This window comes from Buteo buteo, chromosome 4 (assembly GCF_964188355.1).
Source record: "Buteo buteo chromosome 4, bButBut1.hap1.1, whole genome shotgun sequence".
Classification (NCBI taxonomy): Eukaryota; Metazoa; Chordata; class Aves; order Accipitriformes; family Accipitridae; genus Buteo; species Buteo buteo.
In genome coordinates this window covers 48,427,837-48,450,354 of record NC_134174.1, presented here as the reverse complement: position 1 = coordinate 48,450,354, position 22,518 = coordinate 48,427,837, and the positions used below count along the sequence as shown (strand labels likewise).

General features: G+C 42.3%; 1 protein-coding gene across 3 annotated transcripts in view; it reads left to right on the top strand.

The window, feature by feature from the left end:
• The window catches only part of ALOX5 (arachidonate 5-lipoxygenase), a 34,897-nt gene that overhangs the window by 2,318 nt on the left and 10,061 nt on the right, over positions 1-22,518 (top strand). For 2 of the 3 annotated variants that reach the window (XM_075025941.1, XM_075025939.1), the window contains exons 2-10: positions 6,040-6,238; positions 8,048-8,129; positions 9,677-9,799; positions 15,266-15,372; positions 18,320-18,492; positions 19,201-19,347; positions 19,446-19,649; positions 19,880-19,966; positions 21,717-21,895. In XM_075025941.1, coding sequence (XP_074882042.1) covers positions 6,040-6,238; positions 8,048-8,129; positions 9,677-9,799; positions 15,266-15,372; positions 18,320-18,492; positions 19,201-19,347; positions 19,446-19,649; positions 19,880-19,966; positions 21,717-21,895 — 1,301 coding nt within the window. The remainder of the gene's footprint in view (positions 1-6,039; positions 6,239-8,047; positions 8,130-9,676; positions 9,800-15,265; positions 15,373-18,319; positions 18,493-19,200; positions 19,348-19,445; positions 19,650-19,879; positions 19,967-21,716; positions 21,896-22,518) is intronic. The other variant, XM_075025942.1, reaches the window with a different exon arrangement.

Here is a 22,518-nt window from a genome sequence, read left to right as displayed (position 1 = left end):
TCCATAAAGTGTCTGGCTCGTTGGACACTTGCAGTACAATGTGCTAAGTTTTGTTGTTGAGGATGTTTTCTTGGGGAGCGCAGTGTGCTTCTCCAGGCACCTGTTCAGGTAACATTGTGGCCAAAACACTGTGAGTCTTACTAATACATTGTGCAAAGAAAAAAGGAAGGAGGAGAAAAATACCAATACAAAGCCAAAAAAAAAAAAACCTGAAGCAGGCCAGAAGCCTTTCAGGTTGGTTGGTTTGTAAAATGTAGCAACTAGTTTCACAGTTCTGCCTTTAGTGTTTCTTTCAATAGCATCTCTGGAATTTTCTTTTTCTGCAAAGAATTCAATTGTGAACACACTTGCAAAAAAATGCACTTTTTCAGTGGGTGACCAGAATTTTACAGTATTATCTTGTAAGGCTTTGTCTGCTTTCCAGTTTCTTTTCTAAATGTTGGGCGAGGCTCAGTAGTTCCATTATCCTGGTAATGTCTTCATTTGAATTAATGCAAATTGTGCATATTACTAGATATGATGAATGAGGGCTTGGGCCAGTTCCGAGTAGGAGATTGGCATGCCAAATGTTGATTGAGGGAAAGGGATGTGGAAAAACCTGAAGGGATTTGCACAATGTCAGCTCAGTTGCAGTTTTTGTCTGACTTACTCCAAGTACTAGACACAGGCGATGTAGAAAGCCATCGCTGCTCTTCTTTACTCAGTGTCTTATGAGTAAGTTCCTGTTAGAGCCGAGTGATTTCAAAGCAAGTGTTATGGTGTCACTCAGTTCTCTGTTTTCTTCCTGTTACCCCTTCATCTGATTCTTGCTTTTGTTGAAAGAAACACACAAACTAAGTATTTCCAGAAGGGAAATACAGTTCCTTCCATTTAGAGCTTTGTGCTTATAGAAAGTCTGTGTCATCCTTTTGGCAATATCAGGTTAGTCAGTAGGAGTCTCTCCTCAAAAAGAAAGACCTTACGTTTTGTGTGAGATTAAATTGCTTGAACAGGATGCTACGGGAGTTTGAACAGTCCAAGAGCCTTCATTAATTCTGTTATCTCACTTTGAACTCAAAGTGTGTAAAAACTCATAGCTTCTCTGGCTCACTGTGCAGTCATCAGGGATGCCATGTGTTTATCAGGAGACCTCATAAAACAAATGCCATAGAAACCTTGAGCGACCAACTGTCAAGTCTTACCTGGACCTTGTACCATCTTTGTAACCTGACGCACCTTTACTGCATTAGCAAAATTGTCATCTCAGGTGAGCCCATGGCATCGCTGGCTTGGAGGCAGCGAAAGCTGGGTGAGACATCAGGAGGGAACCCTCACTTTCAGAAGTGCCATTAAAATGGGAACTGTGATGGTCATAAAAAGATTAAAAACCATCTGGAACATTTAGGCTAATTCATTGCATTACATCAACAGTGACTTGTGCAGCTATTTTAGGGCTCTTGTAATATTAGCAAAGAGATTGTTACTAGAGGAATAAGTTTCTTCCAAAGATTGGCTGTTAATGTGACATTTCTAACAACTCTTTGGTTCTGATTCACATTGCTCTTTAATTTAAATCTTAGATGTGTATATACATATATAGGTGTGACATCATAAGAACTATAGAAATACATATGTGGAAATGAGGATTTTTAAAAAATGAAATTGTTAGCTGAACCTTTAAAGAAGATGACTTAAAAAAAGGATAGTCAGGTATCTTGGGCAACAAGGAGTTGATGAGAAAATAAGACTAATTTCAGACTTTCTGTGCCATACTAATTACTTGACAGCAATGGGTTTTTATGAGGACTTGTACTGCGTTATTTTTAGCTCGTTTCCCTTATCCAGACAGTGGCTTTGGTCACCTTATTCTTCCTTTGTACACAGCTAGCCCTGGAACTGGAAGTGAGTGAGAAGATGGAGCATAAAAATCCCAAGTAGCTGAATACAAAGTGAATCTGATCCAGATGCAGTTTATCATTTGCTTCTGTAGGTTATTGCATTAGTCTTTACATGTTTAAATTCCCTTTGTAGTGATGAATAGGTAATAATTCACATAGGTTTGTGGATTCGTTTGGACTGTTTCTCTGCAAGGTGGCTAATTCCAGCTCCTGACTGCCAGATGCACCAAGATCGTGGTAAAATTGAAAGAGATAATTCATTTTGCATTGCAGTTGCATAAAGGGGCGTACAAGCAGGAAGTGGCTGAGTTTGAGGTACATGATATGACAGCCTGTGACGAGGGACTCTTCTGCAAAGTGCTGTCTGGTCCTGGAAAGAAGTACAAAATTGCAGAAGTACTGACTCAGTGCGAAACCCGAGCCTGGTAAAGAGTTTATTGATGCTGTTTTTACTGAGAAAACCAGGAGTTGCAGGTAAATGAACATGAAATGGAAATGGTTCAAGTGCTGCCTATTTTAGGAAAGAAGATTTGAAGAATGGGAAACAATCTGACCATGCTATCTACATTTTCTAGCCATCATCCAGAACTCTTTGTGCCAATTGACAAGAGTGAAGCTGAGAATATTGGGTGTAGGGTGATAGGCAAAGATGAGGGCAGTGTTTGAAACCAGCATTGTGGGAGAGAGGAATCTCCATTCACTTAGCCAGGAGCACAGGGATATGGCCTATAGTCACTGACTGTCATAGCTGTGGCTCAAAGCACTGTTAATGTGATTTCTGAGAAAAGCCACTCAACATTTTTCAGTCTCCCCAGCTGGTTCAAAGTCATGAACCATCAAGGGAATGAATTTACCTTTACACATGATCCTTTTAGCTGTTCTGGATAGCATGGGGGTGGAGGCATCGAAGAGTCAGCAACATAAACTTTCAAAAAAATGTTTAAAATTAGTATGTTTATTGGCTCTACAGAAGGAACTATCTTTTTTTTCTGCTATGGAGATGCAAGGAAAAATGGCAAGCGTCATTTTAATATGTTCATTGAAATCTCAACTCTGTGATTTTCATCTCTCGGTTCACATCCTAGCAGACAGATGCTGTCAGCCCAAGCTTGCTAAGGACTGCCATGGTATTTGTGAAGCAGTTTGTTTGTTACCACCTGATGTGTATGGGTGTGCTATTGACATAAACATTGCAAATTCTTGTTTAAGACATGATGGGCTTCCTTTTTGAAAGAAACAGTTCAATGTCTTTTGCTTTAATAGACATAGGGAGAATATAGCTCAGAAAGATTAGTCTGTTAAGTATCAGCAAATCAAAATAAGCACTATCCACGCCCATTTTAAATATTTGAACCTAAAATTAAATTAGGCTGCATAGTAGAAGAAATTCCAATATCTTTGTTAGTATGAAACAGCCTCTTATGAGTTGCAGTGTAGCAATCGTGGCCTGACAGTTTCAAAGCTGATTGAAGAACATCTTTGGGGAAAGACAGGCAAGGACAATGTTTCATTGTCTGCAGGGTGGACTTCAAAGCCTAAAGGGTTTTTTTATTTTTCTCTGGCTTCTGTGAGTCAATTAGATGTGACAAACTTTATGAAAGCTGGTATTTTTATGTAATGGGTAATGAGAGAACTGAGGTCTGTCATCCCAAACTTTGGTGGACAGATAGATGTCTTCATCCCAAAGTGATCATCACAGCTGGTAATTCATGGATAGCTCATAGAAAAGGGTACTTTGCATCAATAATGAGGGAAGCTTGGGTTAAAGTGGGAGAGGAAGGGATGCCAAGGGATCCTTCTTATGTTTGTTCTTCCAGTCACGTGTGTGCAAGTTGCTATGAATCTTTCTTTTGTAACAGTTGAATTAATAAGTGCCATCTGAAGACATTTAAAAATTACTTTTTTTTTTTCTCCTTTCTCCTGTCGGGAATTTAATCTTTCTTCACTTTTCAGTTTTGGTCCTTATGTGAATTAGCCTTTCTCTAGCAAATAAGACAGGAACAATGGGCATATGTCAAATGCCTGGTGAAGGCTAAGAAAGTGCTCCTGAAAAGAGCAAGCAGAGTGTGGTGTCTAGATCAGGAGCCAAGTGACGAAGCTCACAGAGGCTGGTGAGTCTCTACAGGCACTGCAACATGTCGATGCAGCACCTCATCCTTTTGATATCAGCGGCTGGTTGGTTTCTAAGATTTTTGCGTTGAGAAAAACCACACGAGAATGAAGTCTCTACTTGTAACCACACGAAGCTTAGCAGGATCATCTGAGCAGAATGGGCTTTGGCTGCTGCTCCCATGGTTGCCATAGCCCACTCAGCTTTGTGACAATAAGCACTTGGCTACTCTGGTTTGCCCTGAGGTGTTTACACTCTTGGAAAGTGAGAGTCAATTCCTGATCTCCTGAATTGCCTAGCATGACATGGTGTCTTACTGGTCATATCTGAAACAATTACTCATTTCTTCCTATGCTGGTATTGCCTAACAGTGCAAGTGCCACCAGAACTGTCATTTACTGGGTGCTCTTCCCACATGCAGTAAGAGACTGCTTGCATCCCTGAGAAGTTAGTCCCATGAGGGGACTGAAGTACCCGTCTCTGGGATAAGTGTTCACTGTCCTAAATCTGTTAGGCAATTTAGCAAGGCACTTAAGTCAGCATTCATAACAGCTGTTGTGCTGAGTCAGGGGTGCTTAGCATGGGCAAGAAGTGCTGAGGGAAGCACCATGTCCACAACTGTCCTTCTCCCAGGCCTGGCCACGTAGCTGCAGCACTGAAAGCAGTGTTGTGGGAGAGGCGATTTACACAGTGAACCGGTGCCTGACCTTGGTGTGTCTAGGTGACTAGTTCTCTGTGGCCTTCAGTGAGGCCACCCGTCACACCTCAGTAGCTAGAGCACTTAGCAGCTAAGGTGGGACAAGTGGCTCCATCCATTTCAAGCCATCTGATGGTGAAACCCTGAGAGGCCAAATCATATTTGTGGGCTGAAAACAGACCTACCACATGGAAGAAATGCTGAGCTTGGTAGTCAAAGCCATTGTAATTCAAATGGAAGGAGAAAATGTTCACTGCTACTTCTTTGTAGCCTTGCTGGAGCAGTCATTAAGAAAGGGAAAGCATGGTATGCAGTTGCTTCCTCAGCCTGACCAGGTTCAGAGCTGCAGCCCTCACACCTCAGCAAAGCTTGATGTAGGGGCAGCACCAGGACTGGTCTGCTCCTCACCTGGATCATTGCATGGCCAATAACTCAAGGTTTCAGGGGCCTGTCCCTGTAGGCCACTGATGAGGGCACTCCTGAAGGAGCAGGTATGGGTGGTCCTAGCCTTCAGTACCAGCTCAGTGGAAAGACCCTGTGACCAGACCCTTAGCATGGGAAAGGACTAAACAGACTAGCTGCTGTGCAAGTCTGGGCTGAGGTCCCTCCATGTTGCAGGAGTCAGGCCTTTGAGTTAACTCCAAACTGAGGAAGGAGCTAACCCATGTTTCCACATGCTGGCTTGTTTACAGTGAAAGAATGAAGTGCCTCCAGATCTAGATGGGATTCTTGTGAACCTTGTTTTCAGTTAGCTACTTAAATTGCTTTGAACATCTAAGCTGTACAAACATAAAATGTGTCATTGTCCAAATCTGAGCCAAGTGTACCATTGTCCTCATTTTAAAAATGGAGAACTGAAGAAGACCGGCCACAGGAAGCCCAAAACAAAAGAGATTTACGTGGCCTGGATGCTGTCCTTAGTCTGAAGCACATATGACTAATACACACAGGTCTTTAGATTCCTAGTCAAATGTGTTAATTTCATGATCATCTTTCCACTCCAGTTGCATGAACAGGTGTGCCCTAGCAATACCACTTTGAGCTACTGCTAGGAGAGCAGTAAATGATTTCATGGTCTGCATGTTTTTGTCAGAATTGCAAACATTTCAAGGAGTAATATAATTTTTAGGTTGCATACAAAAATGTTTCTCCATTTCTGGAGTGTTTTGCATGTTCTTGTTTGTTGTTTTATTAATTTTTCTGTTGCATTGCAGTCCAGTAATAGGTCTTCTTTTTCTCACCCACCAGAAGCTGGAAAGTTCTGTTGTACCCATGCCATATCAGGAAAGGCCAGGTATGCTTGTGTTGTGCTTCCTGCATATGCAGTGGATCATTGACTGTATTCTGCTCTGTAGGTTGACTCCTATGACGTGACTGTGGAAGAAGACCTTGGAGAAATTCAGCTAATAAAAATTGAGAAACGAAAATATTGGTACCAGGATGACTGGTACCTTAAATATATGACTGTCAAAACGCCATTGGGTGACTATTTGGAGTTCCCATGTTACCGCTGGATTACAGATGAAAAAGAGATTGTCCTTCGAGATGGGAGAGGTGAGTGCCATAAGAAACCTGATCTCCTGCAGAACATCCTTCCCCTTTCCCCATGTATCTCCCAATCTTCTCTCTCACATGGAGACCCACTGCCAGTCCCCTGCTGCATCCTAGGGAATGGGCTTTCCCTGCTGACTAGAACTGCTTTCTGAGCAGTTTGTTGGACTGGGCACTGGCAGTTGAGTTGGATATTTTGGGAATCACATGCAAGGAAGAGTCCTTACGCTGGCTTGTTACACTGGTCTTGAATTTGAAGGCTGACCATAATGCCAAATTTTTGTCTGCTCCACATCTCTGTTGCTGGAAGACCTTTTGATCTAATTAGAATTAGTGTCCTGTCTTTGTTTCATACTAAGCCCCTAAGTGGCCCATGATTAATTGCCTGTAAATTGTCTTGTTTTCATGAGAGTGAAATAAAATCCCAAAGTAGGCTGCTCAGAAGGTGCAAGGACTGACTTGAAACAGCAGCTTCACTTTTCACTCCTTCTCTTTGCATGCTGTCAAGTCCAGGAGAAGGCAGGGTGAGATGGATATGACTGCTGCAAGTAGTGGTGACCAACTGAGGAAAGTGTTACAGCACTTCTGTGCTGTGTTCAGAGCGGCCTGCTGGACCTGAAACTTGTGTTTTAACTGTCTCTGACTACCTACGTGCTGTGATCAGGCTTGGGGCAGACATTTGTTACTGATGTTTTCTTGTTCCCCTCTGTGCTTCCTAGAGTAGGTTGGCTGCTGTAGTTGTCTGCATCATGAGTGCCTGAAAACAGCTGAAACAATATATGAGATGGTAGGAAATAAATGTTTATCTTCCCATTAAGTTTTTGGCTACTCCTGGCTGAGGAATTTTGCATATGAAGCCTTTTGTCCTATAATCACAGCTATGTGTCAGTTTATTTTTGATCTCCAGAGGGACTTTCCATTTTTCATAATTTGATTTATAACAACTGTAAAACTTTCATGGAAAGCAGCTTTGCGTGGCTTTCAGAGTATGGTGAGGTAAAGGACAAAAGCAAGTGAAACCCTATTAGTAACTTGAACACAACCAACTGGAAAGTGTTAGCCATGTATGTTATCAGTTGTATTACCTCTGATATTTCCAACTCCAAACCCCAAACAGCTATTTCCATGAAACTGCTGGCTTTATCTGCCTTCCCATTTGTGTATGTAAAGTGAGTCACGTAACTTGCCCTTTCTCTGATCACTAAGGAAGTCTCTGTGTCATTTAATGGTATATTGAATACATGGTCAGAAGAGCAAGCTGTCTAGAAATGAAGCCTCACTGGGGTTTTTTCCTGTTCTCATGATAAGAAGATATGATTATTGCCCCAAGCTGACAGCGGAGAGCACAGCTCAAGGAGAGAAGATAGGAGATATTTCCTGGAGACATCTTTTAGCAGAGAAGATTAGCTGGAACAATGTTGTGATTTCTCTTATTCATGAAAATTCCCTTAGACACTGAAATGTAAAATTAATTCCCATGACCCTATTCAGACCATTTAACACTAGATATGTACAGCAAGTGTCTACACTAGGAATCCAGGTTTTATATACGGTTGAGACAGATGTTCCTAGCTTGACCTAACTGCCCCTTGAAGGCACCAAGTTTGGAGCTTATCTCCTTCCACAGATTCTCTAGGGACCTGTGTTTCTACTCAAGGTACTAAATTGGATCATGTAAGCATTTCCCACAGAAACTTTGTAAGGTTATAGATCAGAAGTTTGAAGGTTTGGAAACTTTGCTCTCCTTCTCAAGACCTGGGCAGAGATAGGTAGAGGAACCTCATAAACCTGTCTCTTTCCTCTGTTTCACAGCAAAGCTCCCCCGGGATGACAAGACGCAGATTCTCAAACAGCACAGACGCAAAGAGCTTGAGACCCGTCAAAAGACGTACCGGTGAGTTTCCTATAGCTCCTCAGAAGGTCTGGGGCCTGTTCTCTTTAGGTCAGAGTTTGGCAGAGTATGTTCAGATTATCATATTGCTCTAGTTACTGGAATGCTGGAGAAGAAAAAGCATCAGTTACCATGTTGGCTGTATATGATTTTTACTTAGATGGAATTCACTGTAAGTGATGATCATCGTGGTGCAAGTGGCATTATGAGATAAGCTTATCTGGGATTCAAGTTATCTGGAAGGCTTAAGTTGGAATTCACTGGTACAGTCTCTGTGTGGGCCCTCTGGCACACAGTTGTACTTTCAAGGAAGATTTGAAGGCAGATTTCATTTGCCTTTTACAAGCAATACTCCGGTTTTGGAACATGATCCGAACATTTCAGCTCTTAACTGGAGCTTTTTGGCTGCTGCAGCAAGCTAGTTTTCATTGTTTCCTCCACTGGGGTGCAGTGGAAGCTCTGGCTGTGTTTGAGTGGACTGGAATGTGCTATCAGAACACAGTTGTGACACCCACCTTTACACTGTCGTAGACTTTTTTCCTAATCAAGGTCACAATGAGAAAATGCTATCTTTTATCAATGGGTATCTCCAGAAGGCATTAGACGTTTCCTTTCCCTAGAGACATACTCTCTGTTAAAATAACAAAAGTTTCTTGCACTTGCATCTCCTTATCATGAGAGTAAAGGTCAGAAGGACAGAGGGTCCATTCCGAATTGATGGATTGAGGCTTGGTACATGAGTTGTTGATATCATTTGACTAAGAAAGGATCTTACTTACAAATTATGGGAAATAGAGCAGAGGAAAACATAGTTCAAAAAGAGGCATGGCACAAAATTTTATTTACATATGCAAAAAGGAAGGCAAAACCATTTGTAATTCCAGGGAAACAGCTATTTACAATTCAGATGCATAACTGATAACACACAATGCAGTCTACGTGTGGTGGGCAGTTTGGAAATACCATTGAAACAGTATTCTTACAAATCCTCTTCTTTTGTTTTGAAGTAAAAATGGGGCACAGTGCAAGAATATACACGGCAGAGAATGTGTGCTCTGACCATTAGGAGGTAAGGCTGTTCTGAGGAGCTGAATCAAGACTGTCTACATCTCTGAGTTGCCTTTTGGAGGAACCTAAATACATGTCTGAGTACTTTTAGCTGCTGTATCTCAGTTCTGCAAAAAATGTAGCCCCAAGAATGAGTGTGCATTGGGCAGCTGTCTGTCTCTCTGTCCCCTCCCCTCCCAATACATTTGAAGCTACTGCCAATTTCAACCAAATGTGACAAGTGTTTGGAAATATCACAGATATTAAGTTGCTTCAAGTTTTGTGAAGGTAGGTGGCCAGGTAGATGCCTTCCATTGTACTTCAGGATTCTGTAGGGTACTGGTAGTTATTGGTGTGGTACAAGTCACTATTTTTGGCCCAAATGAGTCTGCCACAAATTTACTTTATAGAGTTGAGCCACAGAAGCAGTGTAGGTAAAGGAATGACACAGCTCTCATGCTGGTAAGGTTGTATGGTTAATCCAACCTCTCTTGCTTTCTCAGCTGGAAGGAGTGGCATCCAGGCTTTCCCCTGAGCATCGACGCCCATTCTCACAGTGACCTGCCTCGTGACATCCAGTTTGACAATGAGAAAGGAGTTGACTTCATTCTGAACTACTCTAAAGCGTAAGTGTTTGCGGAACTGTAGGAGTTTTGCAAAATCTATTTTGGGGCAGGGTAAGGATCTGATCACCTTTTAGATTTCACTGAAATCTCACAATTGGATTCTTTTCTTCCAGCTGGATCTGCAGTCAATCAAAGTAGGAAAGAATTTGAAGGGTGGTTGGTTTTTTTTTTTTTTTAAATATCAATATTTTAAGCTTTTCATGTTGGGAACTGACTGAGCCTCTGCACTCTCATTAGACACTGTTTTGGCTGTAGACGGATGGAGGAGGGGCTGGTGAAAAGCATAGGAAGAAGGACTATTGGCACATGATGCCTTAGGCTTTTGACTTAGTTCTCAGAGTCGCCCCCTAGAGATACTTCTCTGCCTGACTATTTGCAATAATTAAGCGTTTCAGTCACATACCAAAAGAAGATGGTATCAATGCACCCTTGAGATCCTGCTGAAGAAAAGCTGTTCTGAGCAGCTCATCAGTTAACCACATCTGAGTGTAATCTGCTTGGGGCAACAAAGTCACCATCCACCCACTTGCATGTATCATGTCATTGAAAAAAAGGGAGTCCTGGCCATTGGATAAGCCTGAATAATCAATCCTGCAGAGCTCTTTGAAATAATACAGGGTTAATGAGGCAAATAGGACCCCTCTGGCCTGTGAGTCCCCTTCTGATCTGTCTCACATGCCCAGGTCACATCACACTATCTCAGACAACCCACCGTACTATCAGATGGTGGGATAGTCTGAGATGAGACAAGGCTGGTCCAAGGTGACCCACAACTTCTACATCTGTGACTCTGTTAATGTGCTGGTCTCTTCATGTTTTGGAAAGGTGTTCCTCCTGTTATTTGGGTGATCAGGTAGAGATTATGTCATCAAGCACAGGTTGGCGAGAACTAGGGAGTTTAATAGCCATACTGAGAAACTTACAGCTGCTAATAAGAGTGAATACTTGCTTATCTGAGTCCATCTGGGCAATTGATGGTGGCAGAAACCTTATATGTCAGAGCATTCTTAGTGTTACTTTTATGCAGCTGAATTTCACTACCAACACAGAGTTAAACTGCATGGCTTGTTCTGAGAGAGTCTACCTGCTTGTTTTCTAGTTTGGAAAATTGGAAGCTTCAAAGAACACATGTTTTTCCTGGCTGTATTAGCTCTGCTCTGGACTTCTCCCTCCCTCCTCTCTCCCCCACACTGGGATCTGTTTTTCACAATGGAATGATGCTTTGTAACATCAGCAAATCTTTCTTCTTTTTTTTTCAGCAGAATAAATCTCCAGCAGATGTGAACAGGGTGATGGGTGTGTTTCCACAGCACATATGGCCAGGTGGACCTGGATCTTTCAGAGCTAATTGGAGTAAGGCAGCTGAATAGCTTTGAAGACCAGGGATCTCTAGCTTTCTATCTCATGCAAACTAGGATGTTAGGAGAATAATGGAACACGCTGAAGAGTGCGTGCTTTTGTAGCTTTTCAATGCAGTACTAGCTCTTATGCCAGAGAAGTGGCTGTGGGATCACACAAGGAGTTAATGGTACAAAAGACAGACAGACACTTCCTGCCCCTCAAGCTTACCCAATGGCACATGTGTTGCCTCAATTTCATATCTATGTTTAGACTTCTGAAGAACCAAATCTCTCATCTTTAATGTGAGCCAGAAGTTGAGGTCCCTTCTCACCTCATGAAATACCTTAACCCTCAAGTAGTCCTTTAATATTCAGTGGATTCTTAAAGCTTTAAGAAGTTTTAAGAAATCTGGGGCCTTGACCATAGATCCTTGGAAAACCCTAGACTCTGACGTTCCTCTTCCACAGACAGGTATTAGAACCCAGCCCCGCAGGGGCCTTTTAGTCAGCAGATAATGAACTTGATAATGGCCATCAGAAATAGTTCTTTGGGAAAATAAATTAAAAAAAAAGGCAAGAAAAATAAGAAAGAAAAGTGTGGAAGTTTACATAGTGTTGTTTAAAGGGCAAGTCAATTTTTTTATAAGGCCGGAAGAGATCATTCTTGATCTGTAATCGGGACTTGAATACAATGCAGGCCAGATTACCACTGCCAGTCTCTAATTCTTAGTTTATCTTCCCTCTGTGTGCAAACTGATAAATTAGATTATCAATCTGAATTTATCAAATTATCAAATTTGATAATTTCACTTTCTTTACCTCCCAGAAAGTGCTGGGAGAAGACCCCATGCATATCTGTGAAGTCTTCTGAGATTCAATCAGGTGGGACAACAATACAACCTGTTCACCATGAAACAGAGTCAGGGGTGAGGCCATCCTGAAAAAGGCAAAAAAACATCATAGTTGTTGTGTTGTGCTGTTGTGAATAAAACTGTGGCAAAACCAAGAAGAAGTTCCAAGCAAGGCAAGAAAGCAAACACTGTGCAGCTCTTCTCTTGGCCCAGCTTCAGGAAACAGTCTAGCTTAGAAAACACAAGGAATAACTCCTTTAAGGGAAGAGCTGTGAAAATATGCAAAGCCCATGCAGGATCATTGGGATCTTCTCTTGTTACCCTAGCAATGGCATGGTATTCCAAACCTACAAATCCTGTGTTTTCCAAGAGCTGTTGCTTCTTGCATGGTGTTAACCAGTGTGAAACAGCTGTTTCCCAGCTCATTTAGGAGATCTGAGTGATGCAGGAGCAGCAGTATCTGAAAGCTGGAGATGACTAATTTGCCATTAGTAAACATAACCAATTTGGAGGCTACGTTCCCTTTCTAGCAATCCCATCCTGCCAGTCAGTAGCATATTGTCAGAGATTCTGAGTGGCAGCTAAGTGAAATTTGCAAACAATTCAACAGAATGCAGGAACATCTATTTTTGTCATTGGCTATAAGGGCACATCCCCATGAAGTAGGAACCTGAAACTTTATTGAAGATAGCCAGCTATTCTGGAGAACTGATATGACACACAAGAGATTTTTCCAAGGAACAAGAATGCTTCTTGCCTGGCACATTTGGCTGAAAATCCAGACCTATGTCTTTGGTTGGGTGAACCGTGAAAAGCTTTGGAGAATGAGTCTGATAGCCCTTATCTAACTACCCTGTTGTGCTTTGGGAGCTTGGGGCAACTATCTGCATGAATGGAGTGGAGACACATAGGGGAAGGCGTGGGGTCTTCCTTCAGTTTGAGTGCAGTAGGAAGGAAGACAGGGAGGTGTGTTTGGAAATCCAAGGGCAGGTATAGCAGTGGGCAGCGAGCACATTTAAGGAACAGTATGAGAGCTGTGAGAGTTATATGAGACTTAGGGGGTAGTGGAAGAGGGGAGGGGAAAGCCCTTTTGCTTGGGACATGCAAAAGTGAACTTACAAAGAAGGAGATATGTCTCAGAGATTCCTTCTGCTGTTGCAAGGATGGATCTTCAGATGCTGTTGGCAGTGGATAATTCTTTAAGTTTACAGGATTAATCATGTGTAGGTAGGGATAATCCTGAAGGTTTCTGGTGCTGGTGTGACTTACACTAAATGGAAACCCTCATCCTGGATTCTGTGCCAGAAACTCAGGCTCGTGTAGCTATTTTGGACTAGTCTTGCATTTGGGCAGATTAAGTTCTACAAGCAAGTCTTTGCCATTTTTTCCTTGCTCTGGTTTCTAGTATATGCCAGAGACATGTGAGTACTTGATTTCTTGGGGAAAACAGGCTTTTATTTCCTAAGTCCTTTGGAATTTTGTTCCAAGGTAGGAAATGTGAAAGACTGCTTCCTTTAGGAAGTAATCTTTGAAACATCTGAGAATTAATGTATGCCTGGCATTCAGCAGGTCAAACCATAGCAGGTTTGTGACTAGATCCCAGGTGCTGTGCCTGCTGCTTGGTTTGATCAGACTAATAGCCCCAGGTAGGAAGAGCGCCCTGGGCAGGAGAGGAGCAGTACATACTGGTTCATGTGCCTAGTGTTTCCTAATCTCAGAGCAGTTCTGAAGGAGGGCAGAGGCTCTACAAGACCTTTAGTGGAAACTCTCAAATGAGACAGTCTCAAGTAACTCCTCTCAAGCTACTGAGTTATGTTGTTTAAAATCACTTAAACTTCTGGTCAAGGTCATGCTTCCTCTTGAAGTTCATCTGTGATTCAGACACCTAGTGTCTATCCAGAAAGTCCTGCCCAGTAGTTACCCTCTCTTTGATCCCTGTATGATCATTCTTTGTCCCTGTCAGGTGTGAAGAGACCTCTGGAGAGGCCATCTCCTGTTCCAGGCTAGACAGTTGCCTGAGGTTTACTCCCTAACATGCCTCTGGGCACCTCTTAACCTTGACTGCCATCTGCAGCAGTAGAAACAGTCCATTCTACACGCACCCTGTGTGGGCTCAGTGCGGAAGCAGCTCCTTTGTCTGGGTTATGGTCATGCTGGTCTGGAGTCCTCCTCCAGATTACCACTTGCTGTTCTTCCAGGCTTTTGGTCCTCTTCAGTCACTTCTAATCCAGTTCTTTTTAAGATGCCTTAGTCTAAGTTTACTGATTATAAATCCACCCTCCTGAGATTCTTCCTCCCTCAAATTCTGTTTGGGAGGATTTCCTGCAACACTGTGACCCTTCTTTACTCCATTATCTGTCTTGCTTTTCTTTGTGCGATGTGTGTGCTTTTCTTTGTGCATTTGTTAGTGTTAGTGGAAGTGTTAGTGGAAAGCCAGCTTTCATTTTCAAATTCATTATTTGCTTTCTATTCAAAATAAATTATTTCTATTTAATAAAAAAAGTTTAGCATTATGTAACAATTTAGGACTTGTCATCTCATATGGGGTGAACTTGCTTGACTGTTGTAGATAGCATACTTTGCTGAATTAGCACTTTAAGTCAGATGTTTCCGCCTCCCAGCCCCCCACGTTCATGTGATGTCTGCAGCCAAGTGACTTGATTCCTGAGGTTAGAGATGAGCATCAGGTTTAACCAGCGTTAACCTCTATTTACTTGAGCAAATAGAAAGCTCTCAAAACTCAGGCCTCACGCTGTGTGGGATCCAGGACGGCCTTGGTCATGGAGATACTTACAGGAGCTGTTCTCTGTTTAGGAATACTGGCTGGACTGATCCTGGGTTATGTTTGTTTGGGCTTTTTGCAAATCACTCGATCTCTTTGTGTCACCATACTCCTTTCTGAACTGGTGCTAATAATGATCTTGGCACTCTCAGCTGATGCTAACTACTGACAATGTGTGAAGCACTAGTTTTTCTGACTATAGTTTTTATATGACATAGGTCTTAAAGCGCTGCCATTGTAGACTGCCTAGAACAACTCTAGAATGGAGTTCAATAAATACAAGAGCAGGGACTGGGCCCTTGAGATGCCTTTCAGGCTTGTGCGTAAAGGTACAGTCACCAGATTTAATTCTGTAGGGTGACCAATCTCACATTCCACCACTGAAAAATTTATTGTGTGCAGGTATTTAAAAGGGTGGAAAAGAATAGGGAAGAGTATTGAGGAAGCTGGAGATTATTTTTTTCAGAGATGTTTTGTTTCGTTTTATTTTTAGGATGGAGAATCTCTATGTCAACCGTTTCATGCACATGTTCCAGTCCTCCTGGAGTGATTTTGCAGATTTTGAGAGGATCTTTGTCAGAATCAGCAACACAATCTCTGGTGGGTTTGTCAGCATTTGCTCATGTTTGCATCATAGAATGACTAATTAGTTGTCTTGTACATATCTGATTAGAATGCAAGTGGCTGACCCGCACTTCTGCTCTCCTATGATTTTTCATAAATAAAGTGTAATCTCAGACTGCTGATCACACCAGCAGCCTGCAAGACCAAAAAGTGAAACTAAGACCTCACACAAACTAAAATTACTGGGAATCACTCAGCGGCCTTCTCTGTCCTGAGCTATACTGGAGGTCAGGCCAGTTGGGCATCTTAGTCCCTTTTGGCTTTTAGAAATGTATTTTCAGATATGTGCAAGTCTCATAGGATAACTTTTCATAAGTATCTTGCATCTAAACGTAGAGATAGCTTAGTGGGAGCGCTTTTCAGAGCATATTATCTTTTATAGCATTTTTGAAAGTTTGGTCGTGTGTGTCCCACTTCAGCCATCTAAATACATGGAAAATCTCCAAAGAGGTATGTTTGGAAATGTTTTCCGCTAAAGGCAAGTACAAGGGTGTCTACTCTTGCCTATTACACAGGCTAGATCCAAGTCTGTTGCCTAACATCCCAGCGATGTGCTCAGTCCTGTTTGCACTACTGATAATAGTCCTGGCTTCTTGACCCTGTCCCAACAAGGGAAGGGTACCACTACCTCAGTTCTGCTGTCATAACCTCACCTGTAGCTCCCCTCAGTCAGTTCTCATGGGCCATTTGTGTAATGATATATGGGGCAGCTCAAATGCTTTTCAGTGGGAAATTTTTCCCAAAGGGGTCATTTTGACAGAATTCATTTCAGGCATGAAAGCCCATGTTGTTAGGCCAACAGATCTGGGGATGGCTTGCAAAGAGCTGGGGATGACCTGAGAGCTGTAACTTCTTCACTTGGTCCTGCTGCAGCCAGGACAGGCTGTCAGACCACAACCTGAGGAACAGTGATTCTTACGGGAAATTAGCATGAGCTAGGCCTGAAAAGGCTTGTGGCATTTATCCAAAATGTCATCTCTTTTAAAAAAATGTGTCAGAATTAGTTGTGCATACTGCATTAAATGTCCTGCTGTGCTTTCCATTTTATGCTTGCATCTTCTTACTAGAAGACAAAAATCCCTCTCTAAGAGTGTGAGTTTCACTTTTGTATTCAGGGCCATTCAGTTTCTGCAGTATCTTTCATACTGTTAAAAACTCCATTGATGTAGTATTAACATATCAAAGATAAAATTTCTTTAACCCTTTTCAATGTGGAAATCTCAGCAGTTGCTTGAAAATGCACTAAAAAGAATTGCAGGCAGACATGGGTTTTGAAGTTCGTGGTGTCAGTTCTGTAAAGCAGGGCTGGGAAGCTTTTGATTTGTGAGCCAGACCCAATCTTCCACTATAGCCCATGATTACATTATTTTACTTTATTTTACCGTAATATTGGATATAATAGATACACAGTGTGTGGCTCCACAAATGTGTGTGAATAGCCTGTTCAGACTCTGCAGAGTTCCTCCTGCTCTGAAGTTTTGCTCCTCTTCAGGTTGCCTAAGGACCAGTTAACGGAAATAAGAGTAATTTCTGCGGTCTCGGGTATAAAATAAAGCACACAAGGTGGCCAGAGCTATTAAAAACTAATTACAGCAATTTTTTACACTTAATAAGATTGCTTCCTAAAACTTTTAATACAAGAATTAGATATGATCTACAATTAATTTAATTAATAGCATTTCCATACTCATGAGGAAAGCTCCAGTTCTGTGAGTTTTAAACGTTAAGCATCAGTCTCAGTTACATTAATGCAATTCTGAATCTGCTTATTTGCAAGCCTTGGCAGAAACAAGGCTAATGGAGAAGGTCATTCAAGGCATTTTTCAGTCATGATGTTTCTGTCCAAGGTGATGAGTCATTTTTTGCTTGGTGTAGACTTCAGATACAGCTCCAGACTCATTATGCAATTGACAGAGGTGATGTAAATGTCAACTTTAAGTAAACTTAACTTTTTTCTGCTCTGTTAGAAAGCATTGTGAGTTTTGAGACTTTTTTTTAATTATTACTGCATTCCTTCAGGCCTATCTTTTTCATCCTTTCACTCTGAAGAAAAATAAATTGCTTTCAGAAAAAGTTCTCCCTTATCTGAAAATAGGCATCAGGGGAAAACTGTATTTGCTTCATTTTTCCCCTGAAGACACCAATGGGATTTTTCACATTTAATCATGTTTTTTCTGACTCTGAATTTGTAGGCTGAAGTTGCGACACGACATAACGAAACAGAACACTGCAATTGTGGGAAACATCCGGTAGTACTACATATGTAACAGTAAAGAGATGGAGTACCCCAAACTATATTTTATTAAGAAGAGATGTTAATCTGGGTTTACATTAGCAATTGGAAAATAAACAGAGGAAAAGAAATGTTAAAAAAGCAAAAGAACAAATGAGCAGTTTTACTGAGTCAAAGTCAGACCCCTTCCCCAGGTGTCCCTCACCCAGCTCCACCTAAGAGAACTGCTCTAGCCACTGCTGTTCTTTCCCTACCCACATTGCTCTGTATTTCTCTTCTCCTGCCTGTGCCATCTTTTCTGGACTCATCCCTCTGTATTGTATACCCTGAGAATTTGAAGAGTGAGATTTAAATATATCATGGAAGACCTGACAAGGTGGTCTGCAGATGGAGAGAGTATTTTTCATAGGAGTGGAATATTTTACTCCTCATTGCTTCTGTACACGGAGAAACAAATTATTATCAATTTAATTCTTCTCAAAGTGAAAAGCAAAGATTATATTGTCCATTTAACTTAAGTGATTTTTTTTAAAATTCTATGGCACATTTTGAAGCCTTTTCTTGCTACTTTCTTTAGTCAAAGTTGCAGTGCAGTATAACAAAAAGTGGGGAGGAAAGGAGGAATCCTACAATGCAGTAGGATATTGATGCAGTGCAGTTATTGATACTCCAGGCTTGGTTTTCCTTTAGAATACGTGATGCAGCACTGGAAGGAAGATTTTATGTTTGGCTACCAGTTCCTGAATGGATGCAATCCTGTGCTGATCCGGAGATGCACAGAGATACCCAAGAAGTTGCCAGTGACTATGGATATGGTAGAATGCAGTCTGGAGAGGAACCTGACCCTGGAGGAGGAAGTGAAGGTACGGCTCTGAGTCAGGTTGGACTCCCATCTGTTCCTTCTCATATCCTCTAACCTGCAAACCCTGTTCTAACTACCTTCAGCCACATCTCCTCTCTTTAGGCTGTATGGTTGTTAATGGCAAAGCCAGTTGTCTCTGCAGACTGGCGACACTTCTGCTGACTGTTTTCTCCTGCTGTCCTGGAGTTGCAGGCCATGCCTTTCTCTAAGTCCAATCAAAGAGATGTCACCAGGAGGTGAACAGTCCTTTTTCAGCAGTTTCCTCTGAAAGGTTAGGGATTGACCGACTGCCTCGGAGGGGAAAAGTGCCTCTCCCTTTCCTGGTAGGGTCTTACCCTGTTGTCACCTGCAGAGTTGAACTAACATACTGAAGAAGGGTTTGCAAGGATAGCGCCTTGCTTTTGTTTGTATGATGAGCATGGGGGTCTCTTCAGCTGGCAGTGTGAAACTTGTTTGCATCTTAGTGTCACTGTATGAATGCCAAATCAGACTCAGCAGACACAAGGCAAGTAGTTTGTGTAAAGTTGCTTGCTGTCTCAACGGCATCATCCCTGAGCCACCATGAGCAAGGGGTGGGCTGGTGGCCGCTCATAACCACAGGGCACAAGCCAGCCTCTGGCCAAGACTTCCCAATCTTTGTTCTGAGCCTTGCTGCTTGCACTCTGTTAAAGCACATCATGCTTTTTTTTTCCCCCCCCCCCTCCCTCAGCAAGGAAACATTTTCATTGTGGACTACGAGCTGCTGGATGGTGTGGATGCCAATAAAACAGACCCGTGCACAATACAGTACTTGGCTGCACCCATCTGTCTACTGTATAAGAATCTGGAGAATAAAATTGTACCCATTGCAATCCAGGTGGGCTTACTGTCAGGGTCTTTAAAGGGACACATTGCTTGTTGTCTCACCTTAAACACGAATGACTTGGGGTTTTGTATTCTTTTTATATCTTTCAGCTTGGTCAAGAACCTGGGCCAGACAATCCCATATTCCTTCCTTCAGATGCCACATATGACTGGCTGCTAGCTAAAATTTGGGTTCGCTCATCTGATTTCCACATCCACCAGACAGTGACCCATCTCTTACGGACACACTTAGTCTCAGAGGTGTTCAGCATAGCTATGTTCCGGCAGCTGCCTGCTGTACATCCCCTCTTCAAGGTTGGTTCTTGCATGAAGGGATGTATGTGAGTCAGGGAGGTTATCGCATTAGTTTGACAAAGCAAAAGTAAGTCCTGATGATAGTTCAGCTGAGATAGTTTGGCTGGCTGCCCTGCAAGGCAACATACAGCTAAGCCACCAGAACTTCCAGGACTTCAAACATTACACCTGATTGCTGTTGAATTCAATCAGAGAGTTTGTCTTCTTTCATTGTTCATCCCATTTCACAGCTCTTGGTGCCACACATGCGGTTCACAATAGCCATCAATACCAAAGCCCGAGAACAGCTTATCTGTGAATGTGGCCTTTTTGACAAGGTAAGTAATCCCGTTTGTGAATCTTCATTATTCTTCATGATTCTGTATGGTTCCTTTAACCATCACATCTTGCCTTGTTTCTTTACCTTTCTACTAAGGGGCAAACATAACTAATATCACCTGAGAAACTGGCACACAGAACTGATACTGTGGTGTGCTAAAGATGTTATCTTTTAACTCTAAGTAGCCAATTCAGAACTGGTCAGTGTCAGTAGTGAGTCAATATCTCACTTGGTCATAGCTGATGTGGCTTTGGGGTTTGAGTATAGGAGTGCAAGGTAACATAATATGCACATACATCCCTGCACATATATGCACACAGTTAAGTCCCCAATTTCTTTTAAGTACTCAGTTATTCATCTTGGGGCAGGGTGGTGAGCAAAAGAATTTGTGATTGCAAAAGGAAATTTGCATCAGAGAAAGACGTGTAGATAAGATAGATTTCTAAGCCCACAAGTAGTGGGTGTAGATTCCAGCCTGTCTTCTTGAATTGCCATAAACAGCAGATCTGCAGATCTGCTAGGATTAAAATTCAGCTTTTGTCTGAGTCAGTAAAACATAGCCATATATCATGGACTGTGGTGCAGCTTTTAGGTCAAATCTGAACATCTAAACCTGACTGCACTGGTATTTAACATGTGCCCAGCCCTTCCTCCCATGGCTCCCCGAGAAATGGCATGCTGCGTCTAGGAACAGCAACAAGTTGGCATGCAGCAGTCTCTGTGACATGATGCTAGCAGCAAATGGGAAGTTTGGGGAGGTTTCAGATGCCCTTTCAAAGAGGGAGCCTGTGTTTCAGGACAACTCTGTCCTCCTTACACCTCTGGCACCAGACAAAAAATAGCATCCATGCTGCAGAGTTTTTCATCCAAGGAGAAAAGAGAGGTTAAATCCAGGCACCTTCCTTGTCTTCTGTACTCCACTGCTGACTGTGGAGACCTGGCAGGCACTCCCATCCCTTTGAACAGAAGCATAATGTCTGTACTGCGTGCATGTGGGATGAGTGTGTGGCTAAGACCTGCCAGTGGGGAGCCTGGGGTTCCAGAATTTGTTGGTTCCAACGTAGATGCACAACCAGAGGACTATAAGTGTAAGCTGACTATTGCTACAACACTAGCATCATATGCTATAGAAAAGCAACATTTGGGAGCTTTTGTGCAGTGATTATCTAAAGAGTTTTGCAGTCCTGTTTGTTGTGGACATGCTGCGTTTTCCAAAAGTAACGTATACTGAAACTCTGGCCAATCCTCATCAGTAACCACCCAGCGGGATTGATCTCCTGGCTTAAATCCCAGGATGGCTAATGGTAGCCTGCATCCCTAAACACTTTCTCCTAAACCTCTCTGTAACAGCCGTGGGTGTTTTAGCAAATGTCCTGTTCTAATGCACTCGTGGCTGCCTTCCTTCATACATATGCTGGTTCTGGAGCATAGGGCTGGCAGAAAGTGCTTTGGGTTTGATACTTCGATGTTGCTGTACTTTATTCCATTATAAGCAGATGCTGTACCTGTGGAGAAAATGTGGATATTAACAGTGATTCTTGGGAGAGGTATGAAATCTGTGATGTCAAAATGCACAGTTGCGGTAGACCTCTGCACTTCGGTACTTTTTTGTGTGAAGATGTGGTTTTCTCCTTGAAAAACAGATTCACCAGCACTTTGAATAGCATCTCCTGCGAATTTGGAAAGCCAGTCTCAGCAAAAAGTGAACGTAATCTCCTACTGTTCCTGTCTTGCCATTCTTCCTACAGGCAAATGCTACAGGTGGAGGAGGACATGTACAAATGGTGCAGAAAGCAATGAAGGATCTGACTTATAGCTCCCTCTGCTTCCCTGAGGAGATCAAAGCTAAAGGGATGGACAGCAAAGAGGATGTCCCCTACTACTATTACCGGGATGACGGCATTAAAGTTTGGGAGGCTATAAAGAGGTCAGAGACTGTAGGTCTAGAAATGGCTAATAAAGTCACTGTCACAGAGACACAACTTCATTTTCTCTCTGATCACTCTGCTCTTCATCACAACCTTGTGAACAGCACCTGGGCTGTTTAGTCACGTGGTGCCTTTTCAATCCAGTGTATCTCATCTGAGGAAAAATATATAGTCAAGCACACACCCTTGTTAATTCCTGCTTTTTTCAGCCCTGTTTTCTTGCATTCTGTATTTCAGAGGCCCCTTTATAAGTATGTACTCTTCTATAGGATTTCACAGAGCTTAATGAGTTGGAATTTAGCCCTGCAAAGGGAATTTAATTAGCTTTTTGGTTTTAGCTATGCACAAACCAAGAGAGAACCCAGCTCTCTGAGCCAGGCACGTGAGCTCACCAAGGTTCTTGTGGAGTGGAAATGTAATCTTGGCTTGCATAAGAGTTGTGTCTTGAAACTCAATAAATTAGGCATTAACTGATTTGAGCAAAACCTTTCTTAAAATGCCTTAAAATTGCAAGGCCCGAGTTTTTTCAGGAAGGGCAGCAATTCTGAGTCAGGAGAGGTACTGCAACGCTGCTCAACCACACCAACGTGGCTCCTTTTCAGATATGAAACACTGCCTCAGA